Genomic DNA, 22998 nt, shown 5'->3' on the forward strand with positions numbered 1-22998 from the left:
TTTAGAAACTTTAGAAGAAGAAAAAAAAATACTCAAATAAGTAGCTTGAGCAATTAGAGTCTCAAAAGGTCCCTCTATAGTTATCATATGTTGTGTAAGGGTTAAAATAAGTTATTTTGGGCATGGGATAAGCATATTAAATTATTAAAATTAGAAGATCTTGGAAGTTAAACTTTTAGGGTGCAAAGAATATTTAAATAAGTATTACAAGTCTAAGAAATTAGACAATATGATGCGTCCTAGTCCCATTCATTGAAACTCATTTGTTATGAATTTATTTCTATTATATCGGTTTACTTTGTTAATAAGTACCCTCATAATTTGATCATTAACATTTATTGTATTACTTTGTTATTTTTCCCTTCTTAACTCGAGAAAAGTTTAAGTTTGTAAATGTCATTTGTACTAAAATAAGTATAGTTACTTCACTTTTTATTTACAATATTTCCTTGCATGCTAAATATTTATTTACAAAAATAGTTTTCATGCTAAAATATTTGTTTATTGTATATTCATTATTTCATTAATTAACATTTATCGCAACATTCAACACTCAAAAAAAAAAAAAAACATTTATCGCAACATTCTTGTTGTTTTTTTACTTTTTACTTCGGAAAAAGTATATTCAAGTTTATAAACTTCGTTTGCATGGAAAGAAGTATACGATTACTTTTTAAAAAATATTCATTAACAATAATACCATACATGTTAAAATTATTAATTATTTTACTATTCCAAACTATATATATTCTAAAAAAATTACATATGTTTCTTGAGAAAAAGAGATTTTGAAAAAAGTATCAAAATTTATAAAGTTTGGAATAAGTTTATTCTATCTACTCATCATCAGGACTAGCTTGATTATGGATTCTTTAATATTCAGCTGATTTCACTTCTAAATTTAAATAATTACCTCATAGTTAGTTAGATGTTACATTATATTTTTGTTGTTGTTTCTCTTTATTTCGGAGAAAATATATTAAAAGTTTATAAACCATGTTTGAATTAACCAAAAAAAAGTGTGATTAACTTTTAGATATATCTACATGCTACAATGTTACCATCTTAAAAAGTAGATAATTAATTAATTTTATATATTTTTATATATTTTAAAATTGTTTTTTTTTTTGCAATGAAATTAGAATATATTTTAAAATTGTTGTATATACATTCTTCTTGTCATTTGTTAAAAATTATTATGTAAACATATATAAAATTTAGCTCACATATTCTATAATAATAATAATAATAATAATAATAATAATAATTGATCAAAATCCTGGAATGCAAATATATAAAAACTACGAAATAAAGTTTAAGAAATAACACGAATGAGGTATAAGTTTAAGAAAAATATATAAAAATATATGTAATATTATTTTGTAACTGTTATTGAATCTTTTTTAGATGACTTTGGTATTTTTTTTCTTCTTTTTGCTCCTTTCTCAGAATTTAATTAAAACTACCAAAATTAGAAGACCATGGTGGTGAAAACCATGTGCTAAAACACAGTATTATATACACTAAGTTAAGCTGGTTTTATTTTTTCAGTTATAATAAATTATAACAATTATTTTTTTTAAGATTTCTTTCTAGTCTGATATTAAATGCACATTAATTTTCAGATTTTTCATTTTTGCATGGTGATAACGTGTTGCTTCTGGTGTATCAACTCTCTCTCTCTCTATATTTTTTTTTTCTTGAATAAAATTTATAATTTCCAAAGAAAGTCCATATATTTCTCTCTTTCTCTCTCTCTCTCAGTATTTCTTTTAACCTTGACACGTTTATTAATATGAATGAAGAAAACTTTAAAAGGGAAATCAAATGGAAATTTCCCACTTGTATTTCCTAAATTTTAATTATTAAAACAAAAAAGTAAAATTTCAATAATCCTATAAACTTTTTCTTAAGGGTATAATCACTATATAAATATCACTTCTCTAGGGGCTTCTTCTTCACTTCTCCCTAATATCCAAACACACATGTATTAGTCTTATTCTAAAACAAAATCCTGTTTAGCTAGCCATCACTTAAAACCAAAAAAAAAATCTCTAGTCCTCAAAGGAATACAATTCGAGTTTAAAGGTGAGTTTTTCTTTTGTTTATTTGTTCTTTTGAGGTTTTTTTGTGTGTTCTTTTTTATGTACTCATAACAGAATAAGTCATTGAAGTGACTAAAGAAAAATATTACATCAGGTAAATTACCATCATTTTAGTTACATTTTTAGTTCCTATTCTATGTCTTCTCTTTGTTGGTTATTAATTTCATGGGGTTTTTTTTCTTTCTTCTATAACGTTTGGTTGCCAAGAAAAAAATTTCTAGGAAAATTAGATCTTCATCACTTCTCCTTTGAAGAATTGTTAATTATTCGAATATATGCATATACAAATAATCCACTTAATAATATAAGGTAGATTTAAAATGACATCTGACAAGATTTATAAATATTATATACTTATATATACATATATGCACCTTTCCTTTATAGTTTTGATCTTCATCTAGTGATGAATTTGAAATTAAATTGAGAAAATCTTAGAACAAAATGTTTTTTTGGAGCAAAGATGTGTACATTTTGATATAACTACCTAATATGTAGCCTCTTTTTTCATTGAATTTAATTGTTGCGCCATAAGGCGCTAAATACTACATAGATACATATATTAAGTCAATATGTTTGTTAAAGTTTGATTAAAAATATATTTATAACATGTGTTTGAAGTTTAATTAAAAATATATTAATTATTACTCGGTATCGAGTCAACGTATCAAATGATTGGGAACATATTTATTATTCGGTAGATAAGATATCGAGTCAACGTATGAAAAACGTACACTTTATACGATCGTATAATCATCATGTTTCGTAAGTGTAACAAATTAATGAATATTCTTTATAAATACTATGTACGATATTGATCTATTAATGAATATTTTTTTTCTTCTAGAAGAACAAAAAAAAGTATTAATTTATTTCATAATCATGTGCTAATAAAGTTATTAAATATATTTATAGCTAGTTGAAAGTAATCAAAAGAAATTATTACCTTTTAATAAATATATGTATATCTATATATAAAATTAGATGTTCTATATTGTAAAATTATTTTCACGTTTAATTTTAGCGTACTATATTTATTAATTACTCAAAATAAGCATTTACTTTAAAATATAACAAAAACTATAAGTTTCCTAAGAAAAAAAATAAAAGAGCATGCAACAATATTAAATGTTATAAGCTATATAGCCTACATACATATTTTCAATAAAATAATAATAATAATTAAAACTACACAAATTGATAATTAATTTTAGGGATAAATGCACAAGGCGAAGGCCTTGGTTCCAAATCAACATTTCATTTATTAAAAAATAATATATTTTTCTTTTTGATTAATTTATTTTTAACGAACTTTGTTTGGATGTGTCGTTGTTGCAATTTTTTTTTTTTTTTTGGAAAAGGAATGTGGCTTGAAAATTGGTTAATATATTTTATATATATAAATAAATATATATATATATGGCTCATTAACATTAATAAACTTTGCATTATTGCCTAAGCATGCCCTGATTTATGAGACATTAAATTGATAATTTTTTGTTACCTTTTCTTGAAACAAAAAGAATAAAAAGATAGCTATGTAGAGATGAAAATCTCCACATAAAGACATTAAAAGAAGATATTGATTCACTAATTCAAGTATATATTGTTCAAAAAAAGTATATATATCTTATTGAATCAGTGTAATATCAAGTAATATATTTGGCTTCTTCATTTGTCATGCCTAAATATACAATAAACAATTCTATGGATTATTTAATACATAGTATGTGATATTATGACTAATATTTTTTTTCTCATAATTACCAGAATAAAATAGAAAAAAATCTTAATAATCTCAATTACTTGAAGATATACCATGAGGCTGGTATCACCTGTAGTACTACTGCGGCTCCTTGTTGTCATTGTTCTGGTAATAATTATTTCCATTTCCAAATAAATTTATATTAATTTGATTGCAACATTATATTACATTTCTTTTACGTACTCACATTCATAATAATATCCATTATTATTTGAATTGTCATTTTTTGATAATTTTTTACAAGATAATCGAGAATGTTACTTTGCAAAATTACACTAAAGAATATATTATTTTTACTAATTAAAATTTGTATATATATTTTTTTTAAAATTAAATTAAATGTAGGTAACGGCAGTGGTAGTACTTCAGGGTTTATTGTTACCAAATTGGTATGGAATGATTAAACATGTTAAAGAGGATGTTAATGTGAGCTCCAATCATTTGCATTCCCAACTCAAATCCCAAATTGAGAGAACTACAAGGCTTTTCAGCCAAACAACTTCTTCTACACCCAACTTGGCAAGATTTTTAGATTCATCTTTTAATGGATCTAACCTCTCATTCTCTGATATTGAAATCAAGGTCAGTACTATTGCATATATATATTATAAAACAATGTTTTTTGTTATTTTTTTTTTAATAAAATTATCGAATGCAAGTGTTGTGTTTAGGGTCCCAAACTAAAATTAAATGTGTCCCTCTCTTTTTATGTATATAAAGTTATCATTTTATACCAAGTGGGTTAGTGCATATACTGCATGGGTTACATACTAATTAAGACTCAATGCAAAATTTGTTATTTATTTTTAAATAATTTTTGTTGAAAAATAATAATAATATTTTAAAAAATTGAAGCCCTAGGCATACGCTGACCTAACATATAATATCACATAAGCTAGAGGGACCATTATACAATAAATTTTAATTTAAAGATACTTTTCAAGGGTGATTATGTAGAGTATATATGATCTTAACCATTTAGTTTAGTTTTTAGAAGAAACTATACTATCCTATGTTTTGATAACATGCAAGTTTAGTAACAATATGTGCTTATACACAAGTTAAATTTGATTAATAATTGTTTATCAATTTAATCAAATTGTTCTAAGTTATATATAACTAAATAATTAATTTTGAATACTTAACATGACAATTCCATAACAAAAATATCCAACATATATAATTTCTCTATCTAAAAAATATTATATAATGCATGATTCAGCTTCTAGCTTCTACCTAGCTAAAGTACATTTCTCTAAACAGCCACACTTTCTCTTTACTATTTCCTTGCTCTCTCCCTCTCCTCTCTCTTCTCTTATGGAGTATGGGAACTACATCACCATCTATATCTCATCCAATTTTTCAATCAAAAACATTAAAATTTGCACGATACTCCTCGATGTCATCTCAATGTGGGGCCTTAAAATAATGAATTCATTAAATAAAAATAAATAATAATAATAATAAAAAAAAATCATGCCCAACTCAATATAGGATCATAAAATTATATTTTTTTTTTTAAAAAAAAAACTCGATAAAAATTGATGCATATCAACTAATCTCGATACAATTACTAGTTAAAATGCATAATTTTTGACTCAAGTGTCCCTTTTGAAGTGATTATTTTTAATTTGGGCATTTGTTCAAAATTTACACATTGAAAATGAGTATATGGACATTTGGGAAGTGGGAAGCTTAAAAGTACTCCAAAAAATTCAACAAATACCTCATGTTTTGAGATGCTTTTGTAATTTTTTGAAACTTTATACTTCTCAAAAGTGCATATACACAACTCTTAAGTATAGATAAAATAAGTACCCTAATTAAAAAAAATAATTAAAAAAAATTACCTCAAAAAGACACTCCTTTTTGACACTCCTGTGACAAATTATGAATTTTTAACAAATTACATCAAGATTTGTCAAGGAGTATTGAGTTGACATCGAGTTTTTATCTAGTTTTTTGTGAAAATCATGATTTAAAGGCCCCATCAAGCTGGGCATCGAGGAGCATCGACTTTTATTGAGTTTTTTTTATTATCATTTTTGAAGAAAAAAGGGCTCATCGAGTTGGAATTGAGGAGCATCGAGTTTTCATCAAGTTGAACTCGATTTTATGTAAATTTTAACGTTCTAAATATAAAAAAATTGTGAAAAGAAAACTTAACTCATCTATTCTAAGTGCATATATTAGCTAGTGTCGAACTTATTTGTGTGCAAGTTTTATCATCAAAAACTTTTTTTTTTGTCTCCATGAATAAGGAGAATAAATTGGAGAGAAAGAGTTGATGTTCTTAAAATTTCCATTTGAATTTGTATAAATATATAATTGAAGATCATTTTTATATTATAATCTTTGTTTAATTAAATTTGAATTATAACGTTTAAATATTGTTGAAATGAAAATATATGATACTAAATCTTTATTTTGACAAAAGATAGGTGAAATGATTACATACCTTTTATCTTAATTTTATGTTTGTTCTAGTTGTGTTATCACATATGTGGTTTTTTTTTAAGTTTGTTTGATTGTTTTTTCTTATGGTGTATGTCATTCGTATGAAATTTAGTTTTAGTTTTCTTTTCAATATATTTGTGTGGCCTTCTTTTAATAGAAAAATGAATAAATAGGACTTTTATCTTTAAACTGTTATTACTACCTTATTGCACTTTCTAAATCTTTTGTGTTATTAAAAATTTATTTTCAACTATTCCCTTTGCAAAGTTGTGGACATTGTGTTACTTTCTATCCTATTTAGCTAATAAATTAGTTAGTTATACATATATAATCAAATTTAAAATTTAAATAATCTATTTTTTTATTAAAAATAACTAGAACATTAAAAAAAAAAATATAGCATTATATTAGAAAATTATTTTTGTTAGTTATATTACATTAATCATTACAATAATTAATTGAAAAAAATAATGATAATAAGTTAATATTTAATTTAAATTAATTTAAGGATGTCAACGGGTAGGGTATGAGTAGGGTATGCTTATTTCACGACCTTACCTTATTAAAAAAAAAAATCCACTCATACCCTACCCTATTATCTTATGATTTTTTTTCAGGTAGGGTATGGATATTACTCTATCCACAGGTAACCTTACCCTAATAAATTTTAAAAAGATTAAAATAATTAATAAAATTATGGTATAAAAATAAAAGAAAAAAAACTAAATGACGTAAATATTATAGATATATATGTAATTACCTGAATAATAAGTAATAAATTTACTTATGTTTGTAAAATTTATTAATTTTTTTTGTATGGATTATAAAATATAATTAGTTAATAATTAAAACAATAATAAAGCATTAGAGATAATAAGTAATTATTTTTTTAATTTTATATTTTTATACTAATTAATATGAAAGTAACTTTTTTTTTCATGTAAATCTTTCAAATATGATTGAAATGCATGTATTTAAATATATATATATATATAAATATATAAAATTATTGATAAATATTTCTTATTATTTATCCATATATTTTAAAAAATAAATAAATGAAATAGTATTTAAGCGTGATACTATATATTCAAATAATAAATCAGCTGTTGTTCAAAAAAAAAAATAATAATAAATCAGCTGATAAATTATTATAAAAATATAAAATAATTAATATATAATATCTATTGCCTATAACTATAATAAATACATCAAACATGTTTGTGTAATAAATTAAGTACATAAAATCTATTACCGTTTTGTATAGAAAATTAATATTATATTTGATAAAATATATAATTAAATATAAATAAAGTATAATGTGTTTATTGAAGAATAATATTATGTAATACTAAAAATTCCCAATTATTTTTTTAGGTGGCGCCACTTTTATTCCAATCGCTACTAATGACCCCACACCTTGGTCAAATCTCATACATTGGAAAAGATGGTCAAGTTATATCCTACTCCATGGACCAACTCAATCAAATATTTATGATCTACTCTCCTCACTATTATTCCACCCCCATGAAAAACACCAATTGGTACAAACAAAGAGTTGATCATGACACTGGAAAGACACTTGGAGATGTCACCACATTCAAACCATTCACCACCATTAATGCAAGCTCCTTCACAGACTTAGCCTTGAACAGCATGAATGGCTCCTATGCTTTTCTAGGAACTAAATGGGACAATGGTCATGATCTCTTACTCCAAAACTCAGCCACTGTTAACCATGGCAAAGGTCTCATTGTTCTAGGGTATTTGGTCAAAGACCTAAGTGATGAGTTATATGGTGATGTGAGTAGTAGTAGTAGTGGTGGTAGTAGTAGTAGTAGCTTGTTGTACTTGGCTACCAAAGGTGGAGAAATGGTTGTTAATCATGGGCTCAAAGGGACTAAGATGGTCGTTGATGTAGAGGATCATAGTAATCATGTTTCAGTCTCATTTGAATTGATTGAACCCAATGGTAGTGGTGATCATAATGCAAGTGTTAAATGTTATTCTTATAACAGTGGGAGATCTTCACCATCACCAGTGATAAGTACTACAGTTGTGAATATTGAAGGAACCAATTATGACTTCTATTGTTCTCAACTTGATGTGATTGGGGTGCAATCGGTATGTACTTTTCCTACAACAATTTCTACCTATTTATTTCTTTTGAATTCGTTGCATAGAATGGTCTTCCTCAATTGACTTCTTCTTCATTTTTGTATGTGGGTTTTCAGGTGTATGCATTGGCAGTGCCACAAAGTGAAATGGTGAACTTTGTGCACAAGCAAAGTACAGTGCAGCTCATCCTTCTAGTATCAATAATGGTGACAACCATTCTTCCAATATTCAGCTTTGTGTTCATAAATTTCAGAGACTCAATAATAGAGAATTATCTGAGAGATGCACTGATGGAGCAAAGGGAGGCAACCAAACTAGCTGAGGAGAGGACTCAAAACAGAAGCCTAGCTTTTGCAAGAGCCAGCCATGATATCAGAGCTCCTTTGGCTGGAATTAGTGGTCTCATAGAGTTGTCTTATAAGGAGGTTACTCCTGGCACTGAGCTTGAAACTAATTTAAGACAAATGGATGCTTGTACCAAGGACCTTTTAGGTAATAACACTCATAATTCATAATCCATATCTTGATTTTGCTTTTCTCCTTTTTTGTTTTAATATGTGACAATTTTATGTGACTTGAAGGTATATTGAACACCATTCTTGACACAAGCAAAATTGAGGCTGGAATGATGAGGCTAGAAGAGGAAGAGTTTGAAATGGCTCCTCTTTTGGAAGAAGTAGCTGACTTGTACCACCCTGTTGGAGCTAGTAGAGAAATTGATATGATTTTGGACCCTTGTGATGCCTCTGTGATAAAGTTTTCACATGTCAAAGGTGATAGAATCAAGCTTAAACAGATACTATGCAACTTGTTAAGCAATGCTGTCAAATGTACACCAAATCATGGTCAAGTGGTTCTTAGAGCTTGGGCTAGAAAACCATGCTTCACAAATAGCTCAATCAATGACACCCCACCAAATGAAGGAGTTATAAAGAAACTATTTCCATGCTTGTCTCAAAAGAAAAAAGCTCATGAGAACGACCATGACCATGATGCTGTTGCTGCTGATGATGATCAATCCATGAATATGGTCAAGAACGACCCGCATGTTATGGACTTTGTGTTTGAAGTGGATGACACTGGGAAAGGAATCCCGAAGGAAAAACGAAAGGCGCTTTTCCAAAACTATGTCCAAGACAAAGATACTACTGTAATTAAAGGAGGCACTGGCTTAGGACTTGGTATTGTCAAGTCTTTGGTAAGTAGTTATACCCAAAGTAGTATTCTCGGACATAGTTGACACACACTCAACACTCTTGCTAGAAAGACTATTTTACAAAGAATTTTTCAAAACAAACATCTATTTTGTCAAACAGCTCTAAACTCATTTTGTATTTTGATTGCTTTCAGGTAGAATTGATGCATGGAGAAATCTCTGTCGTGGACAAGAACATTGGAGAAAAGGGAGCTTGCTTCAGGTTCAATATTCTTCTCTCTGTGTGTGAGGATGCCTTTGACAATAATAATAGCTGTACTACTAAAGAAGACCAAAATGAATTGGAAACTAATGCTACTAATAATAGTAGTACTGCTACTAATAAGGAAGACCATGAATTGGAAACTAATGAGCTGGTACCAAGTAACATTGGTAAGCAAGAAGAAGAAGGTGTTAGCCAAATAAGCACACTCAACCCGAACTGTAGTCCAAGTCCTAAGGTAGATAGTTCTTATGTTATCCTAATGATTCAAAACGATGAAAGGAGAAGAGTTTCACTGAATTTCATGAAGAGACTTGGGATAAATGTTTTGTTGGTGGAACAGTGGGAACAACTTCCTAGTATTCTCAACCAAGTGAAGTGCATGAAGCAAGGGAACAACAGTGGTGACAACTCAAGCACAGACTCTTCAGCATGCCAGAGTCCTTACAAAGCCATTGAAACAAATGGCGAAAACTACGCGCTTTCCCTCTTCAAAAGGAGTACTACTATTGATCATCTACCTCGGGGAACATCGGGTGGGTTAGTAGTAATGGTAGTGGATACAACTGCTGGACCAATTTCGCAGCTGTTAGAGGTGGTGAATGAGTTCAAAAACAGCCTCGAAAACACTACTTGCCGAGTTTTTTGGCTAATGAATCCACTGACTCGTACCATCGACAACTCTCTCTTTGACACAACTGACACTATTATGTACAAGCCATTCCATGGGACTCGTTTGTTCCAAGTGGTGAGACTTCTTCCAGAATTTGAGGCTTCATCTTCAACTACAGTTCCTTCTAGAAGGGTCAAGCATGAAATCGAAGAAGTTGGTAGTACAAGCAGTGAGTTCAAGATGCTTTTGAACAAGACCCTTTCAATCCATGAACATGATTACAGGTACTCATCTTATCATATGTCTAAGACTCAATTTCTAAGTGAAATACAAGAACCTGGGGAATCGACCAAGACAAGCAATCCAAGTGAGAAGCTACCATTAAGTGGGAAGAAGATTCTGGTTGTAGATGACAACTTATTGGCTCGAGAATTGGCTAGTAGAATAGTCAAACAGCAAGGTGCAACTACTGATCTATGTTCAAATGGCAAAGAAGCTTTTCAACTTGTTTCCAAAGAACTAGCCAATCAGATGAAACATGGAGAATCTATGACTCTTCCTTACTATTGTATATTGATGGATTGTGAGGTAACTATACTAGTTTGGATGCAATTTTCATTAACAGATTAATAGATTGTACTCAAAGTTTGGATTATACTAATGTACATATACTGGTTTTAATGCAGATGTCAGTAATGAATGGATATGAAGCAACTAAGGAGATAAGAAAAGAGGAGAAACTATACGGTGTTCATATACCAATATTCGGTCTGACTGCTCATACAGCAGGTTCTGAAGAAACTGACAAGACAACAGAAGCTGGGATGGATGCTTGTCTAAGCAAACCGTTGAAACAAAACGATCTGTTTAAAGCCATCCGATCCATCAATGCATCAAAGTGATCATGTTCCCTACATGCTATCTTGAAAGTTTGTTAATGAGAATAAGCAATTCACAGAAACTCGTTTCTGTGTTACTATTTAACTGAGACAGGAACAAAAAAATACACTCACAAACACAGACAATAATCTTAGTTAAGAACCAATATTATCATACTGATATGGGCTTGGTAATCTTATTTAGGGTACCTGCTAACTGCCTTGTATTTGTAGTTTCATTTTCTATATATCTTATCTATATAATTTATACAAATATATAAAAAAAAAGTTTTTATCTGTAATCCAATCTTCTCTGTAATATTCTCTATATTGACTCAATGGTTGTTATGCTTTGAAAGAATGCTTCTATACATGATTAGGTATCAGGTACAAGAAGTCAAATCATTTTCACTGCCTCAGACATTCCCTTCCCTTCCCTTCCCATTAAAACCAGGATATTTTAGATTTATGTCTGTTTGTGAATTAGGAGTTGCTTAAACCTAATGGAAAATGCAAACCTATACAGAATTTACTGCATTGTCTCGACACAATATTGACAGTTTCCTTGTAAATCGTTCTGACAAGTGTACAATCTTGTTCAATAATTCTTTTTGCTTAAAGTAATCCTTGGCATTCTCAAAAATCACACTCATGTCTTTCTTCACTGCTTCCAAGCTCCTATAGTAATTGTTCCTTAACCTTGACTTGATCAGTTCCGGGCAAAATGGAACCGCAACCCTACAAAATATCCATAAATCCAAATATATAACAGCATTCTCAAATTACTACAGCTAATATTTGTAACTTATCCTATGAAAAGGTACCACAGCAGAAAAAATTCAACAGACTGGAGTTATAAATGGGCTTTAAATGCGTGTCTTGCATTCTTAGACTTTAAACAAGGTGATTACGCTCTAGAAAGGAAGTTGTTGAAATTTGAAGAATGTACCTGTTGCAGAAATCTGACTTTCGAACAACTTGGTTGAGCTGCTGGATGATGCCACCATCCTGCAAGAGAAGCAGTAAAACAATCACTTGGATCCCTAAGACAAAACTGCAGCATCCAGACAAGTAAGTATTAATGAGAATCATACCGACTGCTCTAGTTTTGAAATAATATGCAGCAGCTTGTCTCGGGTTTCAGAATCGATATGCGGGCGTTCCCACAATATGTTCTCATCGTGTAGTTCCCAAGGACAATGCTCTGTCTCTTCCCCAGAATCCTCCTTGTAACGAACTTCATATCTTAACCAAGGGCTATCAGGAAACTCCTCTGACTTGGCCTGAGATGAAGTAATTTTTCCATCCCACCACCTACCACCTTCTCCATTCGCATCTTTCCACCAAACATCACATCTATCTCCAATGCTCCAGTTTCTTTTAATTGCAGCATCATACAATGATTTCTCAACAACAAAATCGGGCAAATCTCTCAGCTCAGGAAGTGTCAACTGGAGTGACTTGTCACATACATTTGAAGAAGGATCTATAAATTTAAGTCTGATTTTGCAGCAGCTTTCCCCAGAACCTAAATCCCGTGCATATTCAAGGACATCAACCTTACACATTTCAACTGCTCTCAGCTTACTCTTAAGAACACTAGGAGGACCTTCACGCATAGCTGACTCAGCATATTGTTCATGACCCTATATAATATAAAATCAAATCATAAAAAACTATTAATGAAAACATAGATCAAGAAGAAAAAGATAATAGGAGACAAACCAAAATTTATTCATTCGATGTGGAATCACCTGTCTCAGATATACAACTTCATCGCCAAGCTGAGGAATATAACGATAACCTTCTTCATACTCTGACAATGTTAGCCATGATAGCTTGCCGACAGGTTGGCTTGAAATCCTTTTGGCTGACGAATTTCTGTCACAATTATTAGAAGTGCCCTGAGGAATCCTAGAGGACCTTGATTTTTTATGGAATGTATCATTCATTTTTGAGTAGTACTCTTCTGCACCTTTTAATGTTCCTGCGGCATGATGATTTCCTCTTGACTTAAAGCTACTACTCATTGTGTTTGTTTCCCGAGAAGTTGCTTTCATGGTAAAGGATCTTGTTCTACGCGATACATCAGTACCTGCTTCTGGGAAATCAATCATTGAATCACGGAGGTAATTGGTGCTTGAAGTAGTTTCTTCCAAATTACTATCAAAACGTTCTAAACCAGACCTAGACTTATGTAACAGTGAAGAACATGATCTGCGAGTACCTCTAGCTGGTCCTACTTCAGTATCCTGCTCCATGCTAGGAGTTTTAGACATAAAGTCATCTCTTGGACCAGTCAGTTCATCCTTAACTGTAACAAATTTTAAAGTTGATGGGCTTCTAGGATCAGTTAATATCCTTTTCTTCGTCTTGATTTTTATCTTCATTGAGCTGACGGGGGCACTTTCTTTAAATTCACAAGAGTGCTTCAAGTGGGGAGTTTCCTTTGTTTCCGAAGGGTCATCTCTGCATTTATCAGACGATGATGGGCCTTCATTTCCCTTGTTGAGCTTCCCACTAAAAGAGGCTGCAGCAACACCACATTCTACCGCATGCTCTCTCATAAAAGATGACTCAGGTTTAACCTGCTCGTTCAAAGCATTTATTTCTTCTACATCATCAGCATTGTCATCTAATTGGGTGGATGTATCAAAATCTTCTGATTTTGAATGTCTGGATGTGCGCGTCTTGACCTCTCCCCATTTAATTTCATTCTCTGCAGAATCCTCCAAATAAAACTCAGCTCTCTCAGGTTGCCCCATAATTGTGGATTCATTTCTGATTTGGTCTTGAGACAGCTCCAGATCAACTGCATCTGTTGAAGTTGAGGCAGGATCTACAACGGAATTTTGTGGAGGTACTGAGTCAGCTTGTCTGTCACATGTGGATTTTGTGTCTTCCCTGACGACTTGCTTTTTAAGTGAAAACTTCAAGAGCAATCTTGGCTTCTTCTGAACATTTGACTGAGATTCAGAAAATTTGGATGGCTTGGTCTTTTCTTCTGATTCAAGTGAGGATGGTTCTTCCTCTCTAGCATGATGCATATTCTGAAAGTTCAAAACAGATTCATTGCTCTGCATGTTTACATCTTCTAGCATCAAATTTCCATCTGACAAATCATTATCTGATTCAAATTCTTCTTCTTCTTCTTCTTCTACTTCTTCATCATCAGAAGAAGTTTCAGTAATTTGAGAAAACATATTTTGAGCATTGCGCGCTGCAACTCGCTGGGGCCTCAATGTTTTAGATTTAGAGGACTTCTTCTTTGAAATTTTACGACTAGTTTTTGGTTTCTTGGCCTTGGAGTTCCTAGATGCAGGGCCCGCAGATTCATCTAAATTTCTTTTCTTGATACGTCTCCCGGAAGAAGAGATTAAATGAAGCTGGATAACAAAATATTTCAGTTCAAATAATTCAGAAGAACTGAACTTGGAAAAAAAGAAAAAAGAAGAAGAAAAAGCTTTTGACCTTGTGTTTTTTTCTTTTTGATCTTCGAAGGCCATCTTTATAACCATTCCCAACCTCATCATCTTCTGCACTGCATTCTGAATCATCAGATGAGCTAACAACAATACTTTCCTTGCCGCCTTCACTGGAGTTGTCGTCAGTAACATTGTACTCAGAATCACTATCTTCACTCATGACTTCATTTTCAGGCTCCCAAAACATGGCATCAACAAATTCTGGAAGTGGCTCAATCATTCTCTCCAAATCTGCCAAAGGAGGCATTTGATAATCTAGGCCCAAACTAAAATCTGGGCCAACAGCAAATTTTATGGAAGATGGTTGCCACTCAATCCCCAATGCACCAAGTCGGCGCCGCTGATATGTGGTCTGATAAGGCTCTGGATATGGAATCATACCTGTCATTTCATATCAATCAATGATAAGACAAAATGTAGTTGCTAAAAGACAAATTTTTAATTTTGAATTGCTAGCAGCCAAGAAGTTACTTGAATCACAAAGAGGATCTTGAATGTTCCTTTGATGTACAGAAAGTTGTGTTTCCTGCTCCGTATGTAAAGTACTCAGGGTCAACATATAGAAGAGAATATAGGCTATATGAAGATGATTTAACATATGAACCTTTCAAAATTGAAAAGAACATTTGAAAATTTAATAGTCCTAAATATAAAGTTTAACTAAGACCATTCTTGAAATGAGAGTAATGGGAAAATGGAGTTTGTAGTGTTTTTCTAAATAACTTGAAACTAAATGCATATTTGAAGATAAAGTTACCACAGAACTATGCAATAATGAGCGAAAATGAATAGCCACTCTCAACCTGATCAACAACAGTGCCAGATGCCTCCAAGATGACTGGACGATAATCCCCCAGAAAGAACTGATTGAGGATCATTTATATAATTGTTAAGAGATGAAAAACAACAGAGTTGAAAAACACAAGGCAGATATAAAACAATTATAGTACCTGATCATATTTAGCATCCTTCTGAGACTCACCCTGACCTGTGTTTATCAAATATATTTGGCCAACGTCATCCGAAAGCACAATCGACGTCCCATCCCTGTGAAAATATATTTGAACGATCAACAGACAAGGAGAAGAAGAAAAAAGGAAGAAATTTAGTACTTACGCTGAAAATTTTCCATCAACTAACTTAAAGTCCCCCATCTGATATATCCGAATAGGTGTGCCCTCCCATATCTGAAAACAAATTAGCTCCTTAGAAAATAAGCAAAATACAATTATTTATATGAAGTGCAGAAAAAGTAAGAACTCACATCCCACACTATTGTTCGCCCATCATACCCAGCGCTCATTGCTATCCGAGGATTGAAAGGATGAACATCCAAAACATAAGACTGTAGAATTCAACAGCAAAGTACTAAGCCAGTTAAGCAATATATTCTAACAAATAAACACACCAAAAAAAAAACCACACAGAAAGTGTAGGATCAAACAAACTACAGAATTAGTCAGGGCTTAAAATATATATAAATAGACCTATTCAGATATTCAAGAGTATCCTCTTCCTAAAGAAATTTCTTAATAGGAACAACAATGTAATAATTCCGTAGATGAAGCATCTTTCCTAAAACTTGTTAAACGGTATAACAACCAACATGTATACATTAACAGTCATCAAATGAAATTCATTAAATAGGTAAGTTGTGTAACGCCCTCCATTGACATTATCAAAAAATACTCATCAAATAATGACAAAAGCTTATAATTACAAACCACTTACAGATGCGCTGTGCCCAGTCAATGAATGTACTAAGCTACCATCAACTGCATTCCAAACACAGATTCTACAATCTACAAAATTAAGCACCACTTATTAAGTTCAAAATTACAAGACGATGGTAGTCATAACTAAATAGACAATTAAGGATGAATAAAACCAGTATAAATTCACTGAAAACAGATTACTGGAGATGGTGTATATTCCATTAGAGAGAGTGTATTCAATGGAGGTACAATAGGGAACCTTATGCCAATTCAAGAGAATGAGGAAACCGAAAAGAACTACTTCAAATGGATGATGAAGATCAAACTAGGCTATGAAGCAATTTGGCTACATGTAATTATAATAAATACTTTACCCATGATAGCTGCAAGCACAAAGCGATTATCCAGGCTCCACATAATCATGTTAACACCACGAGGGGTTGGAAGAAATCGCTGACGGGGACCCCCTCTAGAAGGTTGAGGTGGCAGCGGTGGAGGTGGAACCTTAAGATGATATGCACGTGTCCAACGTCCAACTTTCCCCTGAAAATCATATGCCAATATAGCAAAATAAATTTAACATGCTAGCTAGTATTTTGGAACTACAATAATTTTTTACATTATCTACAAAACATATTATGTCCATGTGCGATTAAATTATATTTTTGTATTATTGTACTCACATGGGATCTGCGAGTTCTTGGAACCCAAATTATAGCACTACCATCACGAGAACAAGTAACTATATTATCATGACAAAACCTGTCAACAAATTCAGGAAAGAATGATACATAGCTCTGTTGAGAAACCTTAAAAAAATTGTATTGTGCTTGATGGCAGAGACAAAAGCAGGTCACTATGATAATGACTAAATGAGGAAGGCATTCACACACCAGGAATTCTTAAATTTTGGAATAGTCTCCTCCTTTAAAGGGTCGAAAGTTGAAGGTTTTGAAGCCACAATGCAGCCACTGCACAAGAAAGTAATAGAATTGTCACGAGATTATGTAACTGAATATGTTTTTCACAGCAAACAGACTAACCTGAATTGTACGTAATTGACATCATTCTCGTGGCCAGCCAATACATCCATTTCATGCATTGGCTGTTCTGGGTCATCTGTATGAGATTTCAAAGCACTCCAAACCTACAGTTAGTCAACTGTACGTAAATGTGTGCGTCCAACTAAACATTATAATACAGATTAATGCAAGCAAAGCCCATGATACCAACAAGAACCTTATTAAGTAACTGCGGAACATATTACTAAACATACCCTTGCAAAGGTGTCAGAGCTACCAGTTACAAAAACAGTTCCGTCGGCATTGTAAGCACAGCAAAGTATTTGATGGTTTTGTGAACCACTAACCGAAGAGGGTCCAGAATTCAATGAAACAATACTCTTTCCTGCAGTAATGAGTAAACATCCTAGTTTGACGAAAGCGAACACCCAATGTAACAGTTATCATTACAAAACACTATAGAATTGATGAACTGACCGGCTAAAGCATCTGCAGGTTTTGGTTGGTATATTCGTGGTTTACAATGTGAAAATCTAGCATCCCAGATTCGACAAGTTCCATCATCTGATGAACTACAAAGGTCATAAAAAGAAGAATAGGTATTAATGATGCTTCTTCAAGTATGGTAACATCACTCTGTTTCTGCGAAGGCGATAATGTGATATTCAAAAACACGAAATGCATCAAAAGAATATTGTTAAGAGTCATAAGACAGAGCAATATTTTGACAAAAACATGAAAACTCTGGGACTAACAATACTGTTTCAGAACATTCACTTTAAAAAATCACACACAAATATCTTCACGTATAGCAGTGAAAGAACTAAACAGAAGCAACAGCATATATTAAAAAGATTCATGATGTGGCTTACGATAAAAGCTGATACACAGCACTCGGCCTGGGACTAAATGCAATTGCAGTTACAGCTCCAGTGTGCCCCCGTAAAATTGATACTGGCATTCCATCTGGCAAGCGCCACTGTAGGAAGAGAGACATTTAGAGACATTTTTAGTGATGATCCAATATGAAACAGAGATGGTTATGCAAAGGCAAGATACATACCACTCGAATGACAAAATCATTTGAGCCAGATGCCACCAAAACATTGTTTGAACTCACAGCCAAGTCTGTGATATCACCCTTTTGAAATTTAAAGGAACAAAAAAAAAAAGAGATAACATATGGTTATATTTCAAGAAAATGATGAAGGCTACATTCAAATTATAAGAAATAAAAAAGTTCTCTAGGTGATGTGGACAATTATTACTTCATGTCCACGACAGCTGGCCAAGCAAAGTGCAGTTTCCATTGACCAAATCTTGACAAGACGATCATCTGAACCAGTTATAACATATCTTCCTGATCGGTCAAATATGGCTGCATGACACAAGCAAATTCCTTTGGTACAGCTAAATTATATATCATCTTTCTTCAAATAACTAATACAAACTCCTAGAGTTACATTATGTAATGAAACAAGTGCTCAAGTAAATACCGAACATTGCTAAGAAAAACCATAGGAGTAGGAACAATCTATTGTCCAAATGATTTTCAAAAACCCTAAGAATACATTAACTAGTGCAGGTACTAAAGGAATGGAATTTTTCAGAACCAAGACAACGCCATTGGCATGTTCAAAATAATGTACCCCTCATCCTAACAAGCAATTTAGGAATGATATTGAACAAAGCTCAAATACAAATGGGTCCTCAGAATTAGAAAATGTTGATGAATAGTTTGGTTGATAAAATAGTACCACAATAAACAGCAGTACGATGCCCTCTTAGCTTCTTTATGTTTTGCATCTTTTGCAGCATAGTCGATGGTTTAGCAATGGCATAACATGCAGAACGAATAGATGGGGCACGATGATGCTTTGTAAAACCTCCTCCAATTTCCCTCAAACCAAGCCCACGCACTTGCCCAGCTTGCATGTGAGGCCAATGTAAATAAGCTGGCAGAGGCTTACCATGCTTATTTGTCACATTCTTATCACCTGCATAAACACGAATAAGAAGGTTTACAGAAAAGTCAATAGTACAGTGGTGTTAGTTGGAAGTATGGGTTAAGATAGGAATATAAAAGAATTTCAATGTTCAGTTGAACTTTGGAATAAGTGTATGGAATATGTTTGATTAACTGTTGTAAATCTACATGTTTTTTATTTTCTTTGAGAATTTTGGATTGCAAAAACGTTATCTTCAATACATCATTGACATCAGATATATAATAATAGTTAGGCAAAACGGTAACTAAGGAATACAACATTTTATAGAAATGAGATTACAAACTCCACCAACTCCCATATTCCACAGCATGCAAATCATTTATAAATAGCAACTCCATAAGAAAAAACCAGGGCTATCCCTAATTTCTTCTCCCAAACTAAACACATGAATAGACTATCTTCAGACACTTTCATTTCATTCCTAAAGTGATTCAACAAACAAAACATCATATTGGTGTAAAACTGTGGGGGCTGCATGACAATGAATGAGTTTGGAAAGCCAAAAAAAATTTAAGTTATGACAAGGTGATTATGTAGAAAAACTGAACAATTATTATGTAAGCCTATGTAATTTTATAGGGAACATAGAGCAGTTGTAAAGCTTGCAGTACTCATGTCATAAAGCATAAGGAAAGTTTTTATCTTGTATTCCATGTTATAGTGATGTACAAAATTAAACCCAAGTTGTCACTATATGTAAATAATGAGACAACTCTAAAATGGATACTATCAGTCGATCTAGTCTTTACTTTATTCAAACCAGAAGAAAACCAAGGACAGCTGATACTATAATAGAATTCAAAATGTACAATAAATTTCAAATAAGTTTAAAGACATTAGTGGGAGCATAGAATTGAAAGAGAAAGAAAGGAAAAACCCATTGTGCTTAGCTTAATGGAGCCATCCTCCCTAATTATCAAACAAATTACTACTATAATCTATGGAATGTTTGTCTACTTCTGAACCCTCTAGCTTAATGAAATTTGAATGTGGATACACAAACTAAAGTTTTGATGAAGACATATCCTGACAAATCAAAAGCAACTACAAGTAATTAATAAAGATATTTGACCTATTTCTAAAATCTTTAATCATGCAAGAATAAACAGCCAAAAGTATAAATAGATATTCAAAATAGAAACCAATGAGGACAACAACAGCAATGAAATAACCAATGAGATTAAGTGGGAATATCAGTAAGACATCACATACAATCTACAAGCGAAAAAGAACCCGTTCCCAGTAACGTAGGGACATCAGCTGCATTAGGCATAACCTTGCCATGCAACGGAGAGCATTCAATTGCCATCAATTGTTTCAAAAGCTTCAGCAAGTGGTCCTTCTCTACATGAGGATACCTACAAATAGAATAAATGACTCGTCATTCAAAAATAAAGATCTTAAAAAGAAAATGCATTTTGACGTGATTTTTGTGACTTCTCAATCTTGAGAGGATGTCCTTCTAATAATATGGCACTTAAGGATGCCGAACTGTTGTGATAGAGTTGTAAGACATTTCCAAATATATCTTCCTAAAAGAAGTTTAGAAATTGTGGTCATAGACATTATAGCATAATGTTACCAAACACCCCCTCTTCAGGAAGTTGCAAGTTTGAATCTCCGAGAAGCTTTAGTAATTGATCATTTTAAGAAACTACAAAAATGAAAGAAAACTTTGAATCTGGCATACTCTAATATAAACCGAGTAAACAACACTGAAATGTGAAATCACAATACACAATAACGAATACAATTTAAGAGTAGAGAAGCATAACTGAAAAAAACACCATGGTTATATTAGACTACATGCATACCTCTCCATAAGTTTATCATAAGTCAAAGGGAAGGATACACCATCATCACTTGCATCCCCACTAGATATACCACCCCTTGAAAACCAAGCGTGATATCTTCTAGGCAAGAGCTGATTCTCCATAAGCTCACCCAAGAATTGTGTAAAAGTCCTCTTGCATGGCCCAAAAGATAGAAAGTGCAAAATCAAAAAGTAAACTTCTCCAAGGTCCACATCTACTTTAGTCTCAGCAGCAGCATGGCAACTAGCTCTCTCTACAATCTCCAATTGAGTCTTCTCAGGCACCTGATTAGAAAATTTACGAGGTGCCTTCTCGAAAGAAGGCACACCAACAGAAGATGTGCAATTCCAAGGATCCATGTTTTTTTACCAGCAACCTAAAACATCAGAACATGTGTTTTTGACCCTTAGTTATGTCTAAAAAAATAATAAAACAAGATGTTCCAAATGAATCTATGGGTTGCTAAAATTGACCTTATACATGAACTTTTCTAAAAAATAAATAAAATACACAAAAATCAAATTATTACCAGCATGACAATCTCTGGCTTCTAGTAATGAAATGCAGTTTACAGTTATGGCAGGTTTGGAAAAAGTTCAGTTAAGTGCAACTAGTAGATAATGAAAATGAGTTCTACCCATATGACAATACTAGAATACATAAGCCCAATAGACGATCGTTCAACTTAAATGCACTTCAAAATTACAGATAGACCTAACAAAGAAAATAGGAATCTAGAATAGAAAGTTGATAATTTTTTTGCTTTGTTTGTAAGATTAAAGACATTTTAGGATTTGAAAATGGAAAAATTGCTTGCGCCACCAATCTTAATCCACAATGCAAAGACCAAAGAGCAATAGCGAAAAGGAGATTAGATCTAACAAATGTTATAAATAAAACATGAAACGTTTACCTTAAAAGGTGTCGTCTTCGATGAGAGATGGGTTCAAACTCATTCGAACAAAAAAGGAAGAGAGCAATATGGGGGTTTTGGGGGTTTCCATTCCTAGGTTGAAGGAGAGCTGGTCTGAACGACCAACTTCATTTAATATAAATTAATAATAAAATAAATTAACAATAATTAAATTATTTAAAAAAAAAAAAAAAAAAAAAAAAAAACCATTTTCAGGAGCTTTGCTCGAATTCTTGAGTTTTTATACTTTGGTTTTTTCAGTTAACACAAGAACAGGGAAAGCTGCAAAATAGTGTCCGTAAAATATATTGTGGGAAGAAAATAAAATTAGAATTAATATGGATTCAAAGAAAAATAATTAAAGAATATATTTCCAGTATATCGAAATGGAAAAAAATTTATGATCAGTGCACAAACTCTCAAATGACCATAATACCCCTACTCTGTACGGTGCTTTAGTTTTCGGTTTCATAACGAAGACAAATAGAAACTGGACACGTGTTTAATAAGATAGTAAAATTAAAACAGTGAACTTGAACAGCGCAAAGTCAAGTGATCCCATGGATAACAACTAACTGCATTTTTACCTATAATTTGGTGAAAATAGTGGAAATTTTATTTTATTTTTCCAATGAAATAAATGAGCTAATTTACTGAAAAAAAAAACCTGAATTTATTTTTGGCGC

The 22998-nt window shown here is 32.0% G+C and overlaps 2 protein-coding genes across 2 annotated transcripts; one reads left to right on the forward strand and one right to left on the reverse strand.

Annotated features, from left to right (window-relative positions):
• The first annotated feature begins 3873 nt into the window (after positions 1 to 3873).
• LOC133032696 (histidine kinase CKI1-like) lies at positions 3874 to 11555 on the forward strand. Its single transcript, XM_061106849.1, has 7 exons — positions 3874 to 3978; positions 4216 to 4452; positions 7705 to 8451; positions 8562 to 8937; positions 9027 to 9643; positions 9796 to 11064; positions 11163 to 11555. Exons 1-7 carry the CDS (start codon positions 3925 to 3927, stop codon positions 11376 to 11378), a joined length of 3516 nt encoding a protein of 1171 aa, XP_060962832.1. The 5' UTR covers positions 3874 to 3924; the 3' UTR covers positions 11379 to 11555.
• Positions 11556 to 11668: 113 nt separating this feature from the next.
• LOC115705485 (uncharacterized) lies at positions 11669 to 22633 on the reverse strand. Its single transcript, XM_030632860.2, has 24 exons — positions 22313 to 22633; positions 21400 to 21775; positions 20798 to 20943; positions 19334 to 19573; positions 18845 to 18954; positions 18640 to 18717; positions 18449 to 18555; positions 18054 to 18148; positions 17831 to 17961; positions 17598 to 17701; positions 17448 to 17525; positions 17238 to 17316; positions 16929 to 17097; positions 16571 to 16641; positions 16104 to 16184; positions 15956 to 16026; positions 15790 to 15886; positions 15643 to 15702; positions 15311 to 15365; positions 14826 to 15220; positions 13109 to 14740; positions 12449 to 13000; positions 12304 to 12362; positions 11669 to 12092 (listed from the first exon to the last, which is right to left on the reverse strand). The coding sequence occupies exons 2-24, from the start codon at positions 21756 to 21758 to the stop codon at positions 11873 to 11875; spliced, it is 4989 nt and encodes a 1662-aa protein (XP_030488720.2). The 5' UTR covers positions 21759 to 21775; positions 22313 to 22633; the 3' UTR covers positions 11669 to 11872.
• Between the last annotated feature and the right edge of the window lie 365 nt (positions 22634 to 22998).

Source organism: Cannabis sativa, chromosome X (assembly GCF_029168945.1).
Source record: "Cannabis sativa cultivar Pink pepper isolate KNU-18-1 chromosome X, ASM2916894v1, whole genome shotgun sequence".
NCBI lineage: Eukaryota > Viridiplantae > Streptophyta > Magnoliopsida > Rosales > Cannabaceae > Cannabis > Cannabis sativa.